Source organism: Mytilus edulis, chromosome 12 (genome assembly GCF_963676685.1).
Source record: "Mytilus edulis chromosome 12, xbMytEdul2.2, whole genome shotgun sequence".
NCBI lineage: Eukaryota > Metazoa > Mollusca > Bivalvia > Mytilida > Mytilidae > Mytilus > Mytilus edulis.
Genome location: NC_092355.1, coordinates 28085819 through 28103525, shown reverse-complemented (window position 1 = coordinate 28103525; position 17707 = coordinate 28085819). Strand labels below are relative to the sequence as shown.

The 17707-nt window shown below is 31.7% G+C and overlaps 2 protein-coding genes across 2 annotated transcripts; one reads left to right on the top strand and one right to left on the bottom strand.

The window, feature by feature from the left end:
• Positions 1-204: 204 nt before the first annotated feature.
• LOC139498191 (coiled-coil domain-containing protein 43-like) lies at positions 205-8217 on the bottom strand. The gene is made up of 5 exons (XM_071286542.1): positions 8000-8217; positions 5884-5968; positions 4359-4503; positions 2234-2280; positions 205-531 (listed from the first exon to the last, which is right to left on the bottom strand). The coding sequence occupies exons 1-5, from the start codon at positions 8168-8170 to the stop codon at positions 341-343; spliced, it is 639 nt and encodes a 212-aa protein (XP_071142643.1). The 5' UTR covers positions 8171-8217; the 3' UTR covers positions 205-340.
• Positions 8163-15997, top strand: LOC139498188 (lipoyl amidotransferase LIPT1, mitochondrial-like). The gene is made up of 5 exons (XM_071286538.1): positions 8163-8342; positions 11764-12300; positions 12947-13060; positions 14385-14516; positions 15360-15997. The coding sequence occupies exons 2-5, from the start codon at positions 11809-11811 to the stop codon at positions 15759-15761; spliced, it is 1140 nt and encodes a 379-aa protein (XP_071142639.1). The 5' UTR covers positions 8163-8342; positions 11764-11808; the 3' UTR covers positions 15762-15997.
• Positions 15998-17707: the final 1710 nt, after the last annotated feature.

The window sequence follows — 17707 nt, the reverse complement described above, 5'->3', positions numbered from 1 at the left end:
TAAAATGTTGGGACCAAAACTCCCAAAATCAATACCAACCTTCCTTTTGTGGTCATAAACCTTGTGTTAAAATTTCATAGATTTCCATTCACTTTTACTAAAGTTAGAGTGCGAAAACTAAAAGTATTCGGACGACGACGACGACGACGCCAACGTGATAGCAATATACGACGAAAATTTTTTCAAATTTTGCGGTCGTATAAAAAATTCAAGCAACCACCCCTTACCATTTTCATATTTGTAACCAAAAACACAATATTTTTTCATCAACACTAGCTCTTTAACAATAACAAGTTCTATTTATAGCTAATTCATTAAATTTTAAAATTACAATAGAATGCTATCTTCGTCTTTCTCCTTTCTGTGTTCTTTTCTTTTCACTCTCTTTTCTGTCTGTCTGTTTTTGTTTCTGGGCTTCTCTGTCCGTTTTATCTTTTTCTTTCTTTTTGTCAGATTCAATCTTAGATTTTTCTCTTTTTTCTTTCTCTAGATTAGCTACACTTTCAGCATTGACGTTTTTCTGTAACAAAGCTTCAAAAGTGTTAAGGATTAACAATGTACACCTGGGCTCAATACTGATTGATTACCTGTTCCAGATCGGCCATTTTGTGCTCAGATAAAAATATAGACTTCTTTTTAAGAAACCAGCCAAAATCATTGAAAGTAAATTCCAATATGGACGTCAATGTTACAGATTTCATACATCTATCATTGAAAGGATATACTATGGTACACAGTTATCTATCTGTCAATCTTAAAAAAACAACCTTTTAATTGAAATACCAAAATCATCATGATCTTAGGGAACCCCATTTTTGTTCATGCTTTGATCATTAAATTACTGTGTTTACAGGAGTAATGTGGAAACAAATTATACAAATGAACTTGAAACACTGCATTTTAACACAGTGACTTACTTTAATCATGGGTATTATTCTTATCAGTCTCTGGTTTTCAATGAATAATTTGAGTTCATTAAATGTTTTAAGGTGTAATTGTTAATATTTTAATAAGAGTTGAAAACAAATTAACATATTGAAAGTGAAATAAGAACTTTATATCCAGTTTTATCAGTTTTATGTGTCACTGGGGTCTTTCAAACTTGCCATTATAAACTCTGTGATAATAGTGATTCCCTATGGTCTCAAAGAGATAAACAATATAAAAAAGAAGATGTGGTATGATTGCCAATGAGACAACTATCCACAAAAGACCAAAATGACACAGAAATTAACAACTATAGGTCACCGTACGGCCTTCAACAATGAGCAAAGCCCATACCGCATAGTCAGCTATAAAAGGCCCCGATAAGACAATGTAAAACAATTCAAAGAGAAAACTAACAGCCTTATTTATGTAAAAAAAATGAACGAAAAACAAATATGTAACACATAAACAAACGACAACCACTGAGCTACAGGCTCCTGACTTGGGACAGGCACATACATAAATAATGTGGCGGGGGTTAAACATGTTAACAACATTGCTTCATAGTATGTGTCCATATTAGAATAATCAAATACAAATCATAGGCTTAAAGGAGGGTATGAATGTTGTACCCCTGATGACTAATGACTATCAAATATTTGTTAGAATAATGTTAACGATAAATATTTCACTCTATTTGACGCTAATGATGAATGACGATAAAAAAATTAAGGCTCATTTGACACTAACAGTATCATAAAATAGACTTTGACATGTTTGACACTTGAAGATAAGATACCCTCTTAAATAGGGTGTGAACATTTGGAAAGATCTGACTTGGAATTTTCAAATAAAGGGAAATTCACTTATCAAATTAGGAAATTTGTTAATGGAAGCAATGTGTTTTGCCAGATTTGCCATTTTGAATTTTATGTCTTCATATAATAGTTACTGTCAATAGCTACATTTATCTTGTGGTTTTCAGTGAGAGCAGTCAGCATATTATTGAATCTCCATTTCGTCATTCTAAACATGTAAGCTAGTTTGTTTTCAATTTTCATCCCTTAAATTTTTAAATTGCTAAAAAAAACTGAATTTTAACCCTTTTTTACATATTAAATTTAATTTCTCAGATTTTCTCAGAAATGTTCAAATACTAGTAAGATTGCTTGAATAATAAATATTTAAGCAACACATGAAATGTCTAAAAATAGATCCTTCAGTCCTTCAACAGTCCACACCTACAATATACATGATATAACATGTATAATGTCTCAAGTTTGAGAACTTTTCATAAAAAAGATACAACTGTCTTGACTATCTCCACCTGGATCATCTGGTCTGTCATCATCTCTGGTTTATATGTTAAGGAGAAAATATTAGGACTGGAAACTAGTACAGCTACTAGAATAAATGTGAATATACAACCTGGGTTGAAAAATTTCAAATATCCAACTTAAATTGAAATTATGATACTAAAGGGTTATTGCTTCAAAATTGATAAATATTTTCCCAGGGCTGTTTCAGAATTTATCATGTAGGGCGATGGGAGGCACTCAAATTGACTTAATATGTGTGGTTGTATTTTTAAAGTTTATCAAAGTATTGTACCAGTAGGTCAATCTTTTAAAAATTAAATCCATACACTTGGTCATTTTGTTATGATTTATCTCCCATGCAGCTACCAAGCATAACATTAATTTGTAAGAGTTTCAGGGAACCCAGTGTCTCGGCTTCTTTATGAATGTAATTAATACATTGTTATAAGGATAAACAGGTTTTTTTTCCAAAATTGATTTCTGAATACTATCTTATGATCATAAACAAGCTTCTGTCCAAGTTTGGTAGAAATACATGTACAGGACAGTTTAATAAAGTGATTAAAATTTCAAAAACCTTAACCACAGAGTGAATATTTGTGGACGCAGCAGCCAAATAAGACGACAACAGAATGTAGGATCGCTATGTCTTGCTAATTAGGCTCTACAAAAATGTTTGAGTCCAGAGACTTAATTTCAATTAGATTGCCGTTAAGTAAAATGATAATTTTCATTATCATAAAAAGTGCCTGCCAAGGGTATAATTTTAAAACAGCCATGAGTAGATGTTAAGCTTGTAAGAACAATGTTTTTATTTTATAAGAAATAATATTGATCAATATTCATGCATTCACTTTTGTTTTTTGGTAGAAAAGGTAAAAAAAAATTCTGTTTAAAACATATTTTTGTGACTGATGACATCAATAATATTTATCTTTAGTTTAACTAGCTATATATATGTATAAAGTGCAAAACAATATATAAATTTATCTAAATTTTGAGATTATAGTTCTGTATAAAATAAGTAAATATTGATGCCATAAATTTATTATTGTTTTTTCAAAAATTTTCTTTGAAATTTGTTTGTGATAATTTTTCATATTAAAATACTTGAGTTTTTCTTAGTCGAGTAGAAAAAGAACTATGATGTCATGAGCCTAACGTTAATGACGTCGCCTACAAAACCTAGATAAACAGATTATCAACAGTCTTTGAATCTAAGAATGTTTCTTAGCTAAATTTCATCCATGTTGTCTCAGGGCTGTTGCCCTTCAATCAGATTGTAGCTGAAAAACACAGCCTTGTTTAATGAAACCATAACTATACTAATTTTGTAGGATAAAATCTCCATCTTCATATCTTTCATGTACTTATCTATGTTATCCATTATTTTTTTATGGTTTGTTGTCTCATTTGTAATCCTACCCCATCTCTTTATTTTCAGTACAAACACAAGGGTTCTTTATTTCTGTATTCTTTAATTTTTCATGACATTGTTCTCTATTCCTTGTACTTTTTAACCATCATCAGAATATAGAATCATTTGTACCAAAAATGCATAATATGAAATAGCTGTTTTTGCTATTGTTGTCAAAATAAATTAAAAATAAGATGCAATATATTGGAAAGAAATCTTTTCTGAGAAAAATAGAGTGAATAACAATAAATGATTTAATTTTGGATGTAACGCATCTTCTGATTTGCTAACTTTGTGTTTGTTCATCAGCTCATAGACATTATTTTCTATTTCTTATATTTTTAGCACCTCATTGTTCAGTATTCTTTAAATATTTTTCTCATTATTTACTATTCTTTAAACCCCCATCAACCACCTCATGTACTTATCTTTAAATTTGAATTCTAAAATACTGTAGATTCATGATTAATCGTTGGATACCAATTTTCATGGTTTTCATGGGTACAGGTGAACCATGAATTTAAATGTTCAAGGAATTACAAGTTTTCTATTAGATTGTATGCAGACTTTCAATGGCAAAAACCTTGAAATTACATATCCACGAAAAAGGTAAGTTTTTCGCAATCCATGGAAATTAGTTAATGAATCCACAGTAAAGATTAACACAAGACAGCATGCTGACAATAAAAGGATACTCTTCATCTGACACATGGCCGTATTGTGCTAAAATGGCGGCCTTTCTTTCTTTCTCTTCCTTACTAAGATTTTCTTTAGGTTTTACTGATTCTATTTTTTGGTTTTCTAACATGTTGGATAATTGTTTAGCCAAATTCTCTGAATCTGTAAAAATAACAAATTAAAACATCACAATAACAAAGAGATATTTCATAATTGGTATCAGATATTCATAGAATTTCAATTTGGTTATTTAATCAAACTTGTTATGACACAAGGTAACTAAGAGATAATTATATAAGAGTATGACATATTTTTTATGTATCAATGCAAGTATGTGCATGTCCTTTTCAACTGTTGAAGATATGTTATCTTTACAGCTATTTTCCTATTGGGTGTAGTTTAAAGGTTTGGTTGGCTTGCTTGCTTTGTTTGTATAAATGTTTGCACAAGCATCCATAGCATTACCTATCAATTGATTGCGATTGTAAATCTTACATTAAATGCTTGAGCAAACAGTTACATAAACAAAGCAAGCAAGCCAAACAAAACCTAAAAATACATGCAATAGGAATGTAGCTGTAACTTATATTACTAGTATGTTTCTGTTGTTTAGATTGATTGATTTTTTGTTTCTTATTTTCTGGAAGGATCTGTGTTTATAGAGTTTTTGTTGAAACATGTACACCATGTACACATCCTGAACGTGCGATTTACATTTGGATGCACCTTTTCATGAACCTGTGTGTCTGGGGAAACCTCCTAATTAGTGATTTCACTAGCTGAGTCTTGCCATCATCAATATTAGTCTTATTGAATGAATGAATATTTTATTTGCGAAAGCATAAATAATATGCTATGGCAATACATAAACAAGTATATACAATGTGACAAAAGTTGAATGAAACTGTGAAAAGTATCTGAAATGTGATTCTTTGGCCAAGGCACAATCAATTAACACGAACTTGACTTCTGTTCATTGTTTTGCATATTGAGAAGATCGGCGGAAATTGAAAATAAATGATGCATTTATTGACCATGTGATAAACTTTCTCTAATGGGATTTTAAAATGTTTACCTCAACAAAAATATACTTATTTATATGCACTCAGTGCAGTAAGACTATAAAAAAATATATTTTATAGTATGATTGCAAACCAATATCATACATTTGTATACTTAAATTGATAACTTTCCCATGACTGTTTATTTGTTATCACATAGTTAAAATCTGGAAATAATATAAATTTCATTCCAGTGCAAGCAATGATGTTCAGGAACTTCACTAAACTTGTGCTTACAAAATCTAAATTTTTGTAATTTTTTATTTTTTTGATTGGTAAAAACGGAAATGTCTCTCCTTCAATATTTTTAGCTATAATCATGATAAATGTTGATTCATTTATATTCATGGTTACCATTGGTTACCAATTTAAGAGCTTAATGTAAAAATGTATCTTTTTGAATGTAAAAAAATGAATGTATTTCTAATTTTTTTTAATTTAGTTACATTTGATAAAATTATTTTTTTTTTATCATGGTTACCTGAATCGTCTTTTGATGCAGCTAAACCATTTATTTCTTCATATTTATTGTAAACTTCAGCACAAACATCAGAAAAGTTATCTGGCTGCAAAAGAGAAATTGGAAATCATAACTAATACATTGTATATCATCATGATCATAGATTATTGTAATACCACTTAACAGATCTAATACTCATTAAACCATGCATGTGGATAGTTGTCGCATTGGCAATCATACCACATCTTCTTTTTTATATCTACATGTAAACATTAAACCATGCATGTACATGTACAACTGTATGTAAACCACACAACTACAGTATAAATGTTTCTTTCATGTCTTCACATATGTACATGTACATGTAGATTTGGCAACATTTTGTTCAAGATAATGTTTGTCTTTCTGACATTGTTTAACATCTTTCCCCTTATTTTATTGATTTGGTATTCACATTGTGTCATAGATCAAATCATTTAGTATATGTTCGTTCACTTGTGTTAATATGCCTTTTAATTCAGTTAAGCCGATTTCAATATTTTTTTAATGTGGGTTTCTATGTTGTGATGTTGCACTATTGTTCCAGTTTTAAAGGTGAAGGTTCCTACTAGCATGGTTAAACCCGCTGCAATTGTTTGCACCTGTCTTAAGTCATGAGAACCTGATGTTCAGTGGTTGTTGTTTGTTGATGTGGTTCATAAGCATGATAAATGTTTCTTAATTCTCGTTTTTTATATAGATTAGACTGTTGGTTTTCCAGTTTAAATGGTTTAACATTAGTAATTTTTGAGGCCCTTTATAGCTTGTTGTTCAGTGTAAGCTTGTAGGTTCTGAACTTAATTTCAATGTAATTGTAGCCTGAAAGACTACATATAAAAAAGAAGATGTGGTATGATTGCCAATGAGACAACTCTCCACAAGAGACCAAAATGACACAGAAATTAACAACTACATGTACATATATAGGTCACCGTTCGGCCTTCAACAATGAGCAAAGCTCATACCGCATATTATGATAGTCAGCTATAAAAGACTCTGAAATGACAATGTAAAACAATTCAAACAAGAAAACTAAAGGCCTTATTTATATAAAAAAAAAATGAACGAAAAACAAATATGCATCACATAATAACAAATAACAACCACTGAATTACAGGCTCCTGACTTGGGACAGGCACATACATGTATGTTTTACGGCACTTTGGGCCAATGCTAGCTTTGAGCTGAGCTCACAGTGAAAATATTCTGCAGGTGCTGCAGAACTCAACTGTATGAAGAACACTGCCAGTTTTGGTGAACCATCTTGCTGCTGGTAGGTCTGAATTAATAAATGGATGTTTTTAATGTGCTAGAAATACATGTACAACAGCTGGACGTTTGTGATTTCACCAGCACAACAAATTATAACAACATTTGATATTGATGTCATACCCAAATGACATTACAATGTTGACCCATTGAAGATAAATAATTACACTGTTTAAGATTTGGTACATCATTGTACATTTGTATTTTATTTGCAACTGAAAGAGATCTATACAACAATCATGACAATGATGAGAAACTTGCGTTAATTAAAACATGAACATATATGACGTCACTGTGTGGCATGTTACATCACAGACGTTGAGCTGTCGTATTTTCTGGCACATGAAATACAATCTTGAAAAACGGTCTGCAGCAAGAGGGTTAAATCATTGGTTTCACCCAATCTGTTAACTGAGCAGGATGATGTAGTAGTCCAAATAATTATGACGTCTTGAAAGGCTATTATAATTTTTTTCTTTGACGCCTTACATCGATGTACATGTAAGGCGTCAAAGAAAAAAATTATAATAGCCTTTCAAGACGTCATAATTATTTGGACTAGATGATGTAGTGGGTCTCATTGGGGTCTCAGCGTGATGCCAGATTGCCGATTTTTTGTTAGTGTAACACGTGAAAGTCAAATTATTGTTCCGTGAAAACGGTAAATGAAGTCTAGCGGGACACGGGAAATTACACAAAAATGAGAATTGCTTATGTACATAGTGTAAGTGGGATACAGGAATCTGACAAAACAGTAAGCTTGGATTAGAACCCCCCAAGTTGGACACCCAATGTATACATGTAAACAACATGAACAAGTGATACTCACAAACACTTCTGATAAAATTTCTGACATTGATTCTTTCTTTTCATCGGAAGGATCGTCTGTGTCCAAAATTCCGTTAATGTACATAACAAATACATCAGTATCAATTTCTGGGTCCAGTGATAACAGTTTGGCACAAAGCCATTCCTCAAAAGGCTGCTGACTTGTTGCCATTTTCCTAGAGCATTTGGAATAACGGAACGTCTTTTTGTCTCTCAAATACCTCACTAAAGTCCGAGAACCTCGAAAATTACCAATATGGCTGCGCCCATGAAAACATGATAAAAAATCAATTTTGACAAATCTTATATCTGTTTACGATATATGTTACGAAAAAAAAAGGACTGTAAGTGTTTGTCCATCCCGTATTTAGCTTTAGAATTTCATCATCACAAATTTCATGATATGACTTATATTTTTTGTAGCACAAAGTCATTCAAGTTTTTTGTTTTGTAAATAATTTGGAAATCTTATTTTTTAGTAAATATAGTTAAGATGATAAATTAATGAGAAAGAATTTACCATACTTGCAAGAGTTATTCCATTTCGCTTTTTCATAATTGTCTTGAGACCTGATCACGAAAGACCATATTTGTATACGCCTGTCAGAAGTTTGACGGGACGTATAATTTATGGTATACAAATGTCCGATGTCCCGCTGTCTGTCTGTCTGTCCATCTGTCTGTCCGGCAGTCACATGTTGCACCGCACCGTAACTTGATAAATAAAATTTCATGAAACTTAACATAGCTGTTTCTTATAATGGTAAAACGATCTGTATACTTGTTTCACATGTGAGGGGGGATAGGACCTTTATCGGGACTCCGGGATCGGGTGTTTTTAAGCTCGGGATTTCGGGATTTACTCCTTCGGGATCCGGGAATTCTTTTTTTCGAATTTCGGGATCCAGGATTTTTATTTATTTAAATTCGGGACCTCGGGATTTTGTGTTTTTAAACCCGGGATTTCGGGATCATGACCCCTCCTATCCCCCCTCACATGTCGCACCGTATCTCAAAAATGATTTATGATCATTGCTGAAAACTTGACACACTTCTTAGTTATATTGAACTAAAGATCTGTATGCTTATTAGTAATGATTCAAAATTTTATTTTAAAGTTATTGAGGGTTTTTTTTTAAAAGGGGGGGGGGGTCACATGTTGCACTGTATTTATCTCTAAAACTTTTTTTATGATTATTGCTTAAACTTTTACACACTTCTTAGTTATATTAATCTTAAGATCTGTATACATTTTGGTGATGATTCAAAATTTTGTTTTAGAGTTGTTGAATAATTTTTTAAAAAAAAGTTGTTTTTTTTTACATGTTACACCGTATCTCAGAAACAATTTATGATTACTGCATACAACTTCACTCACAATACAACTGATTTTAAAAGGCATTCTTTTCCTTATAGCACAATGTCCAGTTGTGTTTGGTTGAGTTCAAACAGTATTTTATTCAAGTAAATTCAATTGGATTTGGCAGCCAGGCATAGTAAGCCCTCTCAAGTTGTGTAACTGTTTGTCTAGATCTGCATCCCCAGTTTCTTTAAGTTTTATAAAGGAAATAGCACTAATTTACTATTTATTTAACTATTATATATACACCTCACCAAAAGTTAAGCAACACCTTAATGTTTTTTGCTGTTATTTTTTGTTTTAAAATTAAATTTGATACTGCTTTGTTTCCATATATTTCGTTAATCTATTGGTAATTGATAGGAAAGAATTCAGGCAGATGTTTTATTCCTAGGTACATGTACCTTAAAAACAGGTTTTATAAAGCTACATAAAAGTTTTGTCCTTGCAAGTTTCTTGCAATGAATTGTAACTGTTAACCATGTTAACTGCAGACTAAATTGTGTCAATTTACATGCCCATAGACAAGTCAAAAGACCACATTGCTGACTCGTATGCATTGTCAATCTTGGCATCAGTGGTCACGAGGTCACTGCAATTGGACTTTAAGACAATGGCGTCAAGTTCATTGGTCTGACGAGTACAGATTCATCCTACATCATATTCATGAGCACATGCACGTATGTCGTCCTCAGAAAACACCATTTAGGCAACGGTACATCCTTGGAACTACAGCGTTTGATTGTGGGGGTTTGACAGTTTGGGGCTGCTTTACATTCGACTGCAAAATGGACCTTTATGTTCTGGATGGGACTATGACAGGTCAAACATATCACGATAACATCATCCGGGATATTGTTGTTTCACATATTGACGATCACAATCTTGCAACTAGACCAATATTCATTGACGATAATGCTAGCTGGCCACAAAGAGCATGTATTGTTTCAGATTATTTACGTCAAGAGATAATTGACACTATTCCACCCATGTCACCGTATATGAATCTCATTGATTTTGGATTATATTGGTCGAAAAAATCAACAACAGGGTTCCATCTAGTAAGAATTAACAGTAATTACGAGCAGCCTTGATTGAAGATTGGCAAAGAATTCCTGCTAGAACATTACGACGCTTAGTTCAAAGCATGCGACGATGTTTGGATGAACTGTTCTGGAAGCGTGGAGGAAACAATCGCCACTGACCTAAATTGTACTTAAATGTATTCACAAATTGTCACTCTCGAGTTTTGAAAAGAATTTTGTGTATAGTACAGAGCAATTTTTACAAAAACTTAAGTATAAGTTGAAACTTTATCTTGTATTTTATTTTGTCATTTTACAACCATTTGCCCACAATGTTTCCCCTAACACACAAAAAGGGCATGGTATCTGAACCGAAAAAGGGCATCTAGAGCGTGTAAACATTTTAAAAAAGGGCACCAAGAGTGTGCAAACATTTATATAAAGGGCACCTAGAGTGTCTGGAAAATTAACAAAAAAGGTACCTACAATATGCTACAGAAATTGAAATAGTCCAACATTGAATCATCAAAATAGTCCAAACTTTCATTTTTCAATTAACATTCTATATATTATCTTATAAAAACACAAATTCAGTTCATTGTATAGTGATTCGATTAGTAATGAATTCAGTACAAAATGATTCTGGAAAATTACCAGGTGTTGCTAAACAGTGACATTTCTTTTAATTTAATTGTCCATGTACTTGTGTATATCATGTATATGTTATCTATGTTATTTTATTTCATCTTTCACTGTCCATGGCCAGTAAACGATGAACATAATAAATTCAATTTGATAAATTTGTTGTTAGTACTATAAGTTTTTGAAAGAAAGAAAAAAATCAAGACATAATGGTTTTCTGCAATAAATGTAATTATTTGTAGTACCAAATGGGAGATAACTCTTATTTCCTTTTAAAATATGTTGTATACAGAAGAGAGTAATTTTTAGACATTTTACAATAATAATTGCAGAAGGAATTGTTTTCTAAGTAGTTTTAAACATGTTAAAAAAAATCACGAGTTAATATATGATCCAAATATACAGTGCATGTGTAAATGATCCAAATATTGAATAGTGGAAATGATGATTTTAGTTCTTAAGGCCCTCAAGCCATGTAAAAAATGTAAGTTGGTCCCAAGAAAACAATAACATGGTTAGAAATATATATTTTGACATGATTGATATAATTATGAAAATAAAGCTTTTATTTTCTCATGCTCCTGAATACACAGATTACAGTCATGACAGTTCAAATGATTTGACAAGGGATTGTTTCTAACTGAAAATCAGATTGAAGTTGACTTGTAATATGTTTAAGTTGAATAGGACTTGTAAACTCAAATGATATCTTAAGTATGATTTCTTCTCTTTTTTCAGTGATAAAACGTAGCTCTTATTGAAGACAAAAAAAACCCAACAACAATGATGGTTACCATGGTGACCAGATACATGAAGATAAAATTACAGTTTTGTCAGCAAATTCAAACGTGGAATCGTCTAAAATGGTATTCTACCAAATCAGGAGACCTTGTATTTGTCTCCCTTTCCAATGACATTTTTATGAATCTAGCCTTTGAAGATTGGCTGTATGAGAACGAAAACGTGAAGGCCAAATCCATTTTGCTGATGTGGAAGAATAAACCTACTGTTGTAATTGGACGTCATCAGAATCCATATTTAGAATGTGACGTGTGGAAGATAGCTAAAAAAAACTTGAGTCTTGCTCGACGTAAAAGTGGTGGAGGAGCGGTATATCATGACGAAGGAAACATAAATTGCTCTTTTATTAAAGACAGATCATTATACAACAGGTACAGCAATCTTGACCTTGTTGTAAAAGCCTTGTCATCCCATTGGAATGTAGATCTTAGTATAAATACTAGGGAGGATATATTATTGGATGGGTTTTATAAGGTGAGAAAATTAAACTGAATGAGAAAAATCACAATCTTTGAAAAAAAAATTATTAAAATTTCTTATAAAGGATGATTGTTTTTTAAAATGTCCTAATCAAAGGTTACAACTCCCTCAGACTTAGCAGACAAAAAACCTTGAGAGAGACATTTCTATCCTTTAATCAGCCAGCATTATCAATTTAAGGGCAGTCTGTTGTTTCGTTATGTTTTTTAGACATTAATAATCTTGTCAAAACTTCATGGAAAATGTGTTAAACTTGGACAGAAGCTTTTTTCATGATTGAAAGACAATATCTGTAGCATGAGCATGTACAATTAAAGTTTTCTAGGCATTTAATAATAACTTTTCATCCTTTATGGAATTTAATAAAAAATGTACAATGATAATAATAGCAGCTCTCAAAAGTCACATGATACTGAGAAAAACATTTCAACTGAAATGATCTTATTTTAATTTGTGGAAGTAAAAAAAAATGAAAGCATTTAATGAAATGTTTGATAACCTAAAAAATGAGTATACAAATATACATTTTGTAAATCCTCTAAGACAAGAAGACTGTAATTTATTTACTGTAATTATTTGTTCAGAAATCAGCTATGCTCACAATTGATGTAAAAATTTACTTTCATGTTTATATTTTTAGGTCTCAGGAACAGCCTCTAAACTTGGACGGAATACAACCTATCACCACTTCACCTTAATATTTGATGTGGATAAAGATAAATTATTTGAATATTTGGACAGCCCAATGTCAACGGTAACAATCTGATCAAATAATACAGTTGACTGACGAGAACAATAGGCCACTTCACGGTTACTACAGCCATATCAAAAAGGGGAACAGATTTTTTCAGTAGAGATGGAAAGAGTATGAACGTACAAAAAATTTTGTGCATGTATCCAAGCTAGTTTTGCTACTCTGCTAGTACTGTTCTGTTTCTATGATTTTTCCCTGTATTCTTTCAAACCATTTTTACCTCTTTTATGAAAATTTATCACCTATTGAACATAGCTGCAATAACCATGAAAGGACCTATTTGAGATATCAGAAAAAATGAGTTATAAGGACAATGCAAGTCTATGATTTTAGTTAACAAGATGCAACAGTATTACTTATTATATTATCTAAATGTGTTCGAACATTAAACCTAAACCATATTATTTCTTATTCCTCGAGAGAGAAGAATTAATTGTGGCTACACCCCTGTTAGCCCCTATATTCGTTAGCACTATTCTGTATGCAGAAAGGGGAATTTCATCAGCATCTCATGTGCTGTAAATTCAGAAATTATTTCAAAGAGTTTTTACTGCAAATAATGGGACATGTTGTCAAGTTTAAAAGCATGCTAAATATAAGCCAATGTCTGCCAAAAAACTCTGCATAAATGCTTTTTGAAATTTTTCACTTTGTTGATCATGTAAATGTGTAATTCACCTTTAACCCAGAAATCCGCACAAATACATGAATATTTTATATTCCAAGACTGATAATGAATCCACATTATGCAACTTAGTTTCAAAATGTCCAATATTATTACAAGTTACATAAATTTTGTAATTATATTGAAATTGATGGATTGATTGTTGGTTGCTTAATGTCCAGTGGCAAACATTTCACGTATTTTCAGGACATCATATACAGTGAAATCTGTTTTAAGAGACCACTCAAGGGAGAGCAAAAATGTGGTCTCCTAAGACAGTGGTATTTTAATACAGGTTTAATCAATTTGAAATGTACTACAGAGGAATCTAAAATAAATTGTATTTTAACACAGATTTTTGCTTAATACAGGTGGTCTCTTAAGCAGATTTTATTGTATATTGGAATTGACATGACAATACATATTAGTGGCGGATCAAGGGGGGGGGGGGTTTCCAGGGGTTGGCCGATCAATGCATTTGAATGGGAGCATTGTAACTAACCCCCTTTACCCTGGGTTAGGAATCCCCCTTTTTAAAATGGCCGGATCCGCCACTGCATATATTCATTGAAAAGGGAATTGTAGCATTGATGTTATCTCTTGAAGAAACTTTTGATGATACTTATATGTTTCACCCTATACTTTTTGTTTATTTTATAGGTAGGAGTTCACAGTAGAGCAACACAGAGCCTGAAGTCACGAGTTAAGAATCTATCTGACAGCATTCCTGGGGTTACATATGATTCTCTGGTAGATGTGATAGGTCAACAGTTCTTACAGGGAAAGAAAAATGTAATTATTGTAGAAATTACTTGATTTATCCGATTTGGTAATTCAGGCCTTAAATATAATTGATTGAATGTTGGTGTTTAATACCACTTTCAGCACTGTTGGTCGTATAGCATGGCAGCCAATATTTACTGGTAGAAAAAGCCAGGGTACCCTTATGGAATCACAAACCTTTCACAGGAAAATAGTCAATCCTATTAAATTAAGATAAAAGTCAAACACAATGTGTAGGGTTTGAACTAACACATTTAGTGTTGATAGGCTAGTGTTAACTGAACTAACCCATTTAGTGTTGATAGGCTAGTGTTAACTGAACTAACACATTTAGTGTTGATAGGCTAGTGTTTACTGTACATGAATTTCTTAGAAAACATTTTCTAAAATATTAATGAAGGAGATAAAGGGTACAATGTCAGTGAGAAAGCAACCCATTAGTTCACAAACCAAAATCTAAAGGCCAGCATTATGTCTTTCAAATGTTGTACAATGTTTCAAGCTCATTTTATGATCTTGATGTAATGGTTTATTGAACTAACCTTAGTTCAGAACTTCCCTTCACACATGAATTTATTTATTTTCATGGGTACAATTTTTTTGTGCATTGAAGAAATTTTTATTTTTTTGGTGTATTTTTCATATACCGAAGGTATGCAGGTTTTGCCAACATCTGCATAAATGCATATATAGAAATTTTTCACTACATTGAACATTTAAAGTTGTGGTCACCTTTTAAATAAAATTGTTGTGACAGTGACAGCATTTTACTTATTGTTAATATTATCATGACACATTTTTGAGATGAACTTTTAATTGGGAGATAACCTATGGTCGAATTTTTTATTACAGATTGACAATTTCCAGTTTATAAATCCATCAGAAGCACAGTTCCCAGGTTTACAGAAGATTTATGATGAACTTTGTGATTGGAAATGGATTTATGGACGAACTCCAAATTTCTCCCTGACTAGACATTTTGTTAAAAATCTAGAATACTATATTGAACATCAAATTACTGTAAATGTCAACATAGAAAAAGGCCGGATATCAAAAATTGACATAGAAACTAATTTTAATGAGACCTACCTAAAAATGAGGCCATTGATACAAGAACATTTAATAGGGACTAGATTTTGGTTGAATGATTTACAAATGAGTTTAAATACAATTAAACAGGAGTCGAGACATTTTGGAGAGATTGAATTGCATTCTTGGGTTGTTAACTGTTTATCTAAAGTTTTATGTGTTTGATAATACATCAATGTAAATCAAGAAATTTAAAAAAATGTACTTTAATATCCCTTTTATTTTTTTTATATTTTTTAATGCTATTATGCATAGTATAGATATATGTGTTTGAAAAATGGATAATAATTGATATGATATTGATTTGTTTAGCACTTTTTTCGTGTATTGTATGTTTCTTGTGTATATTATATTGTTTGCATTTAAACCTGTCAGGGTTTTACTTTTTTGCAATAAAAGATAAAATCAACACCTTGGTAATCAAATAATCATATTGCAAGATTCTTGATTCATAAGAAATAAACAATTTTCATTCCTCAGTAGTCTGCGATGGTTTAGCAAACTTGTAAAATTAGTTCTGAAAACAGTAATGAAAGCTCACTTTTGATTTTTATGTTTGTCGTTTCTAGAAAATGGCCATACTTAGGTTCTTACATGAATCTTAATTTGTATTTTAAAACCCCTTATGCGTGGTAAACCAAATGTCTTCATATGAGTATATTATATGCTGCAAAGCCATCACTTTTTGACATATTGTCTGGACCAAAGGTTGTAGCCAAGATATATATATATATATATGCAAAAAATTGTTACACCAATGGTGAATATATACCGAATATGGTAATATCCAGGGTTTAATAATTGTGGCGATTAAAATTCGTCATTGGCGAAAGAATTTGGCAAAAGAAATATATATAACGATTTATTTTCAACCATCTTGTTTATTTACTTTTCGGGTTTCTCAGACTTTACCTGATCGGACAATATTCGGAAGTCACATTTTTGACAGAAAATCAATTATCAGCTGATTGCATTTTATAGCTATCAACAACAAAGGACTAATAAAGGTGTTGATTGTATTGTTTGACGGAATGATATGGTTAAATGGCGTCCATCATATGTAACATAAAGGATTTATTAACCACTTTGCGACGTACTTGTTTGAAGCAAAATTTTGATGTCTCCTCTCCTTCTTTTAATGATAGTCCAGAAAAGAAAACTTATTATGATGAAAAATCTTCAAAAGCAAGAACTATCTCTGATTTAAAACTTTATCCTTTGACTTTGATATAGATAATTGATTTGAGTGGGTACTTTAAAGTCACTTCAGTGACGCACATGTTTCAAGCATAGTTTTACTTCACAACTTTTTCATTTACAATGGTCTAGAAAAAAAATTTTTGTTATGAAGAAATCTATTCAAAAGGTTGGGAAGATCTGGGAACCAAGAATTTTGTTATATTCCGGGACTTATATCTTCTTTATTTTTAAAAGTAAGTGGCCCCCTTCTTTTAAAGTTGTTCAAAATATAAGAAATTTTCCCCCTTTTAAGTTAAAAATAAAGTTCTTTTTAAAAGTAAATGTTTAGTGTTTATTCATTACAATGTAGACTCTAAGATAAGTTTGAGAGAATAATCATAGACAACAATTGGGAAAACTCATCTTATTTAGGGAGGGAAGAAATTTACACAGGATGACAAACATCTGAAACGTTAAGAATACAGAATGACAGACATCTGAAACGTAAAGGATACAGGATGACAATCATCTGAAACGTTAAGGATACAGGATGACAAACATCTGAAACGTTAAGGATACAGACTGACAAACATCTGAAACGTTAAGGATACAGGATGACAAACATCTGAAACGTTAAGGATACGGAATGACAAACATCCGAAACGTTAAGGATACAGAATGACAAACATCTGAAACGTTAATGATACAGAATGACAAACATCTGAAACGTTAAGGATACAGGATGACAAACATCTGAAACGTTAAGGATACAGAATGACAAACATCTGAAACGTTAAGGATACAGGATGACAAACATCTGAAACGTTAAGGATACAGACTGACAAACATCTGAAACGTTAAGGATACAGACTGACAAACATCTGAAACGTTAAGAATACAGGATGACAAACATCTGAAACGTTAAGGATACA

Bases quoted from the DNA above. Each gene is read 5' to 3' on its own strand.
- LOC139498188 (XM_071286538.1), top strand. From the start codon at position 11,809: ATGATGGTTACCATGGTGACCAGATACATGAAGATAAAATTACAGTTT. The intron at 12,301-12,946 runs GTGAGAAAATTA...TTATATTTTTAG, and splicing joins TATTGGATGGGTTTTATAAG to GTCTCAGGAACAGCCTCTAA. The intron at 13,061-14,384 runs GTAACAATCTGA...TTTATTTTATAG, and splicing joins TGGACAGCCCAATGTCAACG to GTAGGAGTTCACAGTAGAGC.
- LOC139498191 (XM_071286542.1), bottom strand. From the start codon at position 8,170: ATGGCAACAAGTCAGCAGCCTTTTGAGGAATGGCTTTGTGCCAAACTG. The intron at 5,969-7,999 runs GTGAGTATCACT...TCTCTTTTGCAG, and splicing joins AAATTTTATCAGAAGTGTTT to CCAGATAACTTTTCTGATGT. The intron at 532-2,233 runs GTATCTTTTTTA...ACACTTTTGAAG, and splicing joins TGGAGATAGTCAAGACAGTT to CTTTGTTACAGAAAAACGTC.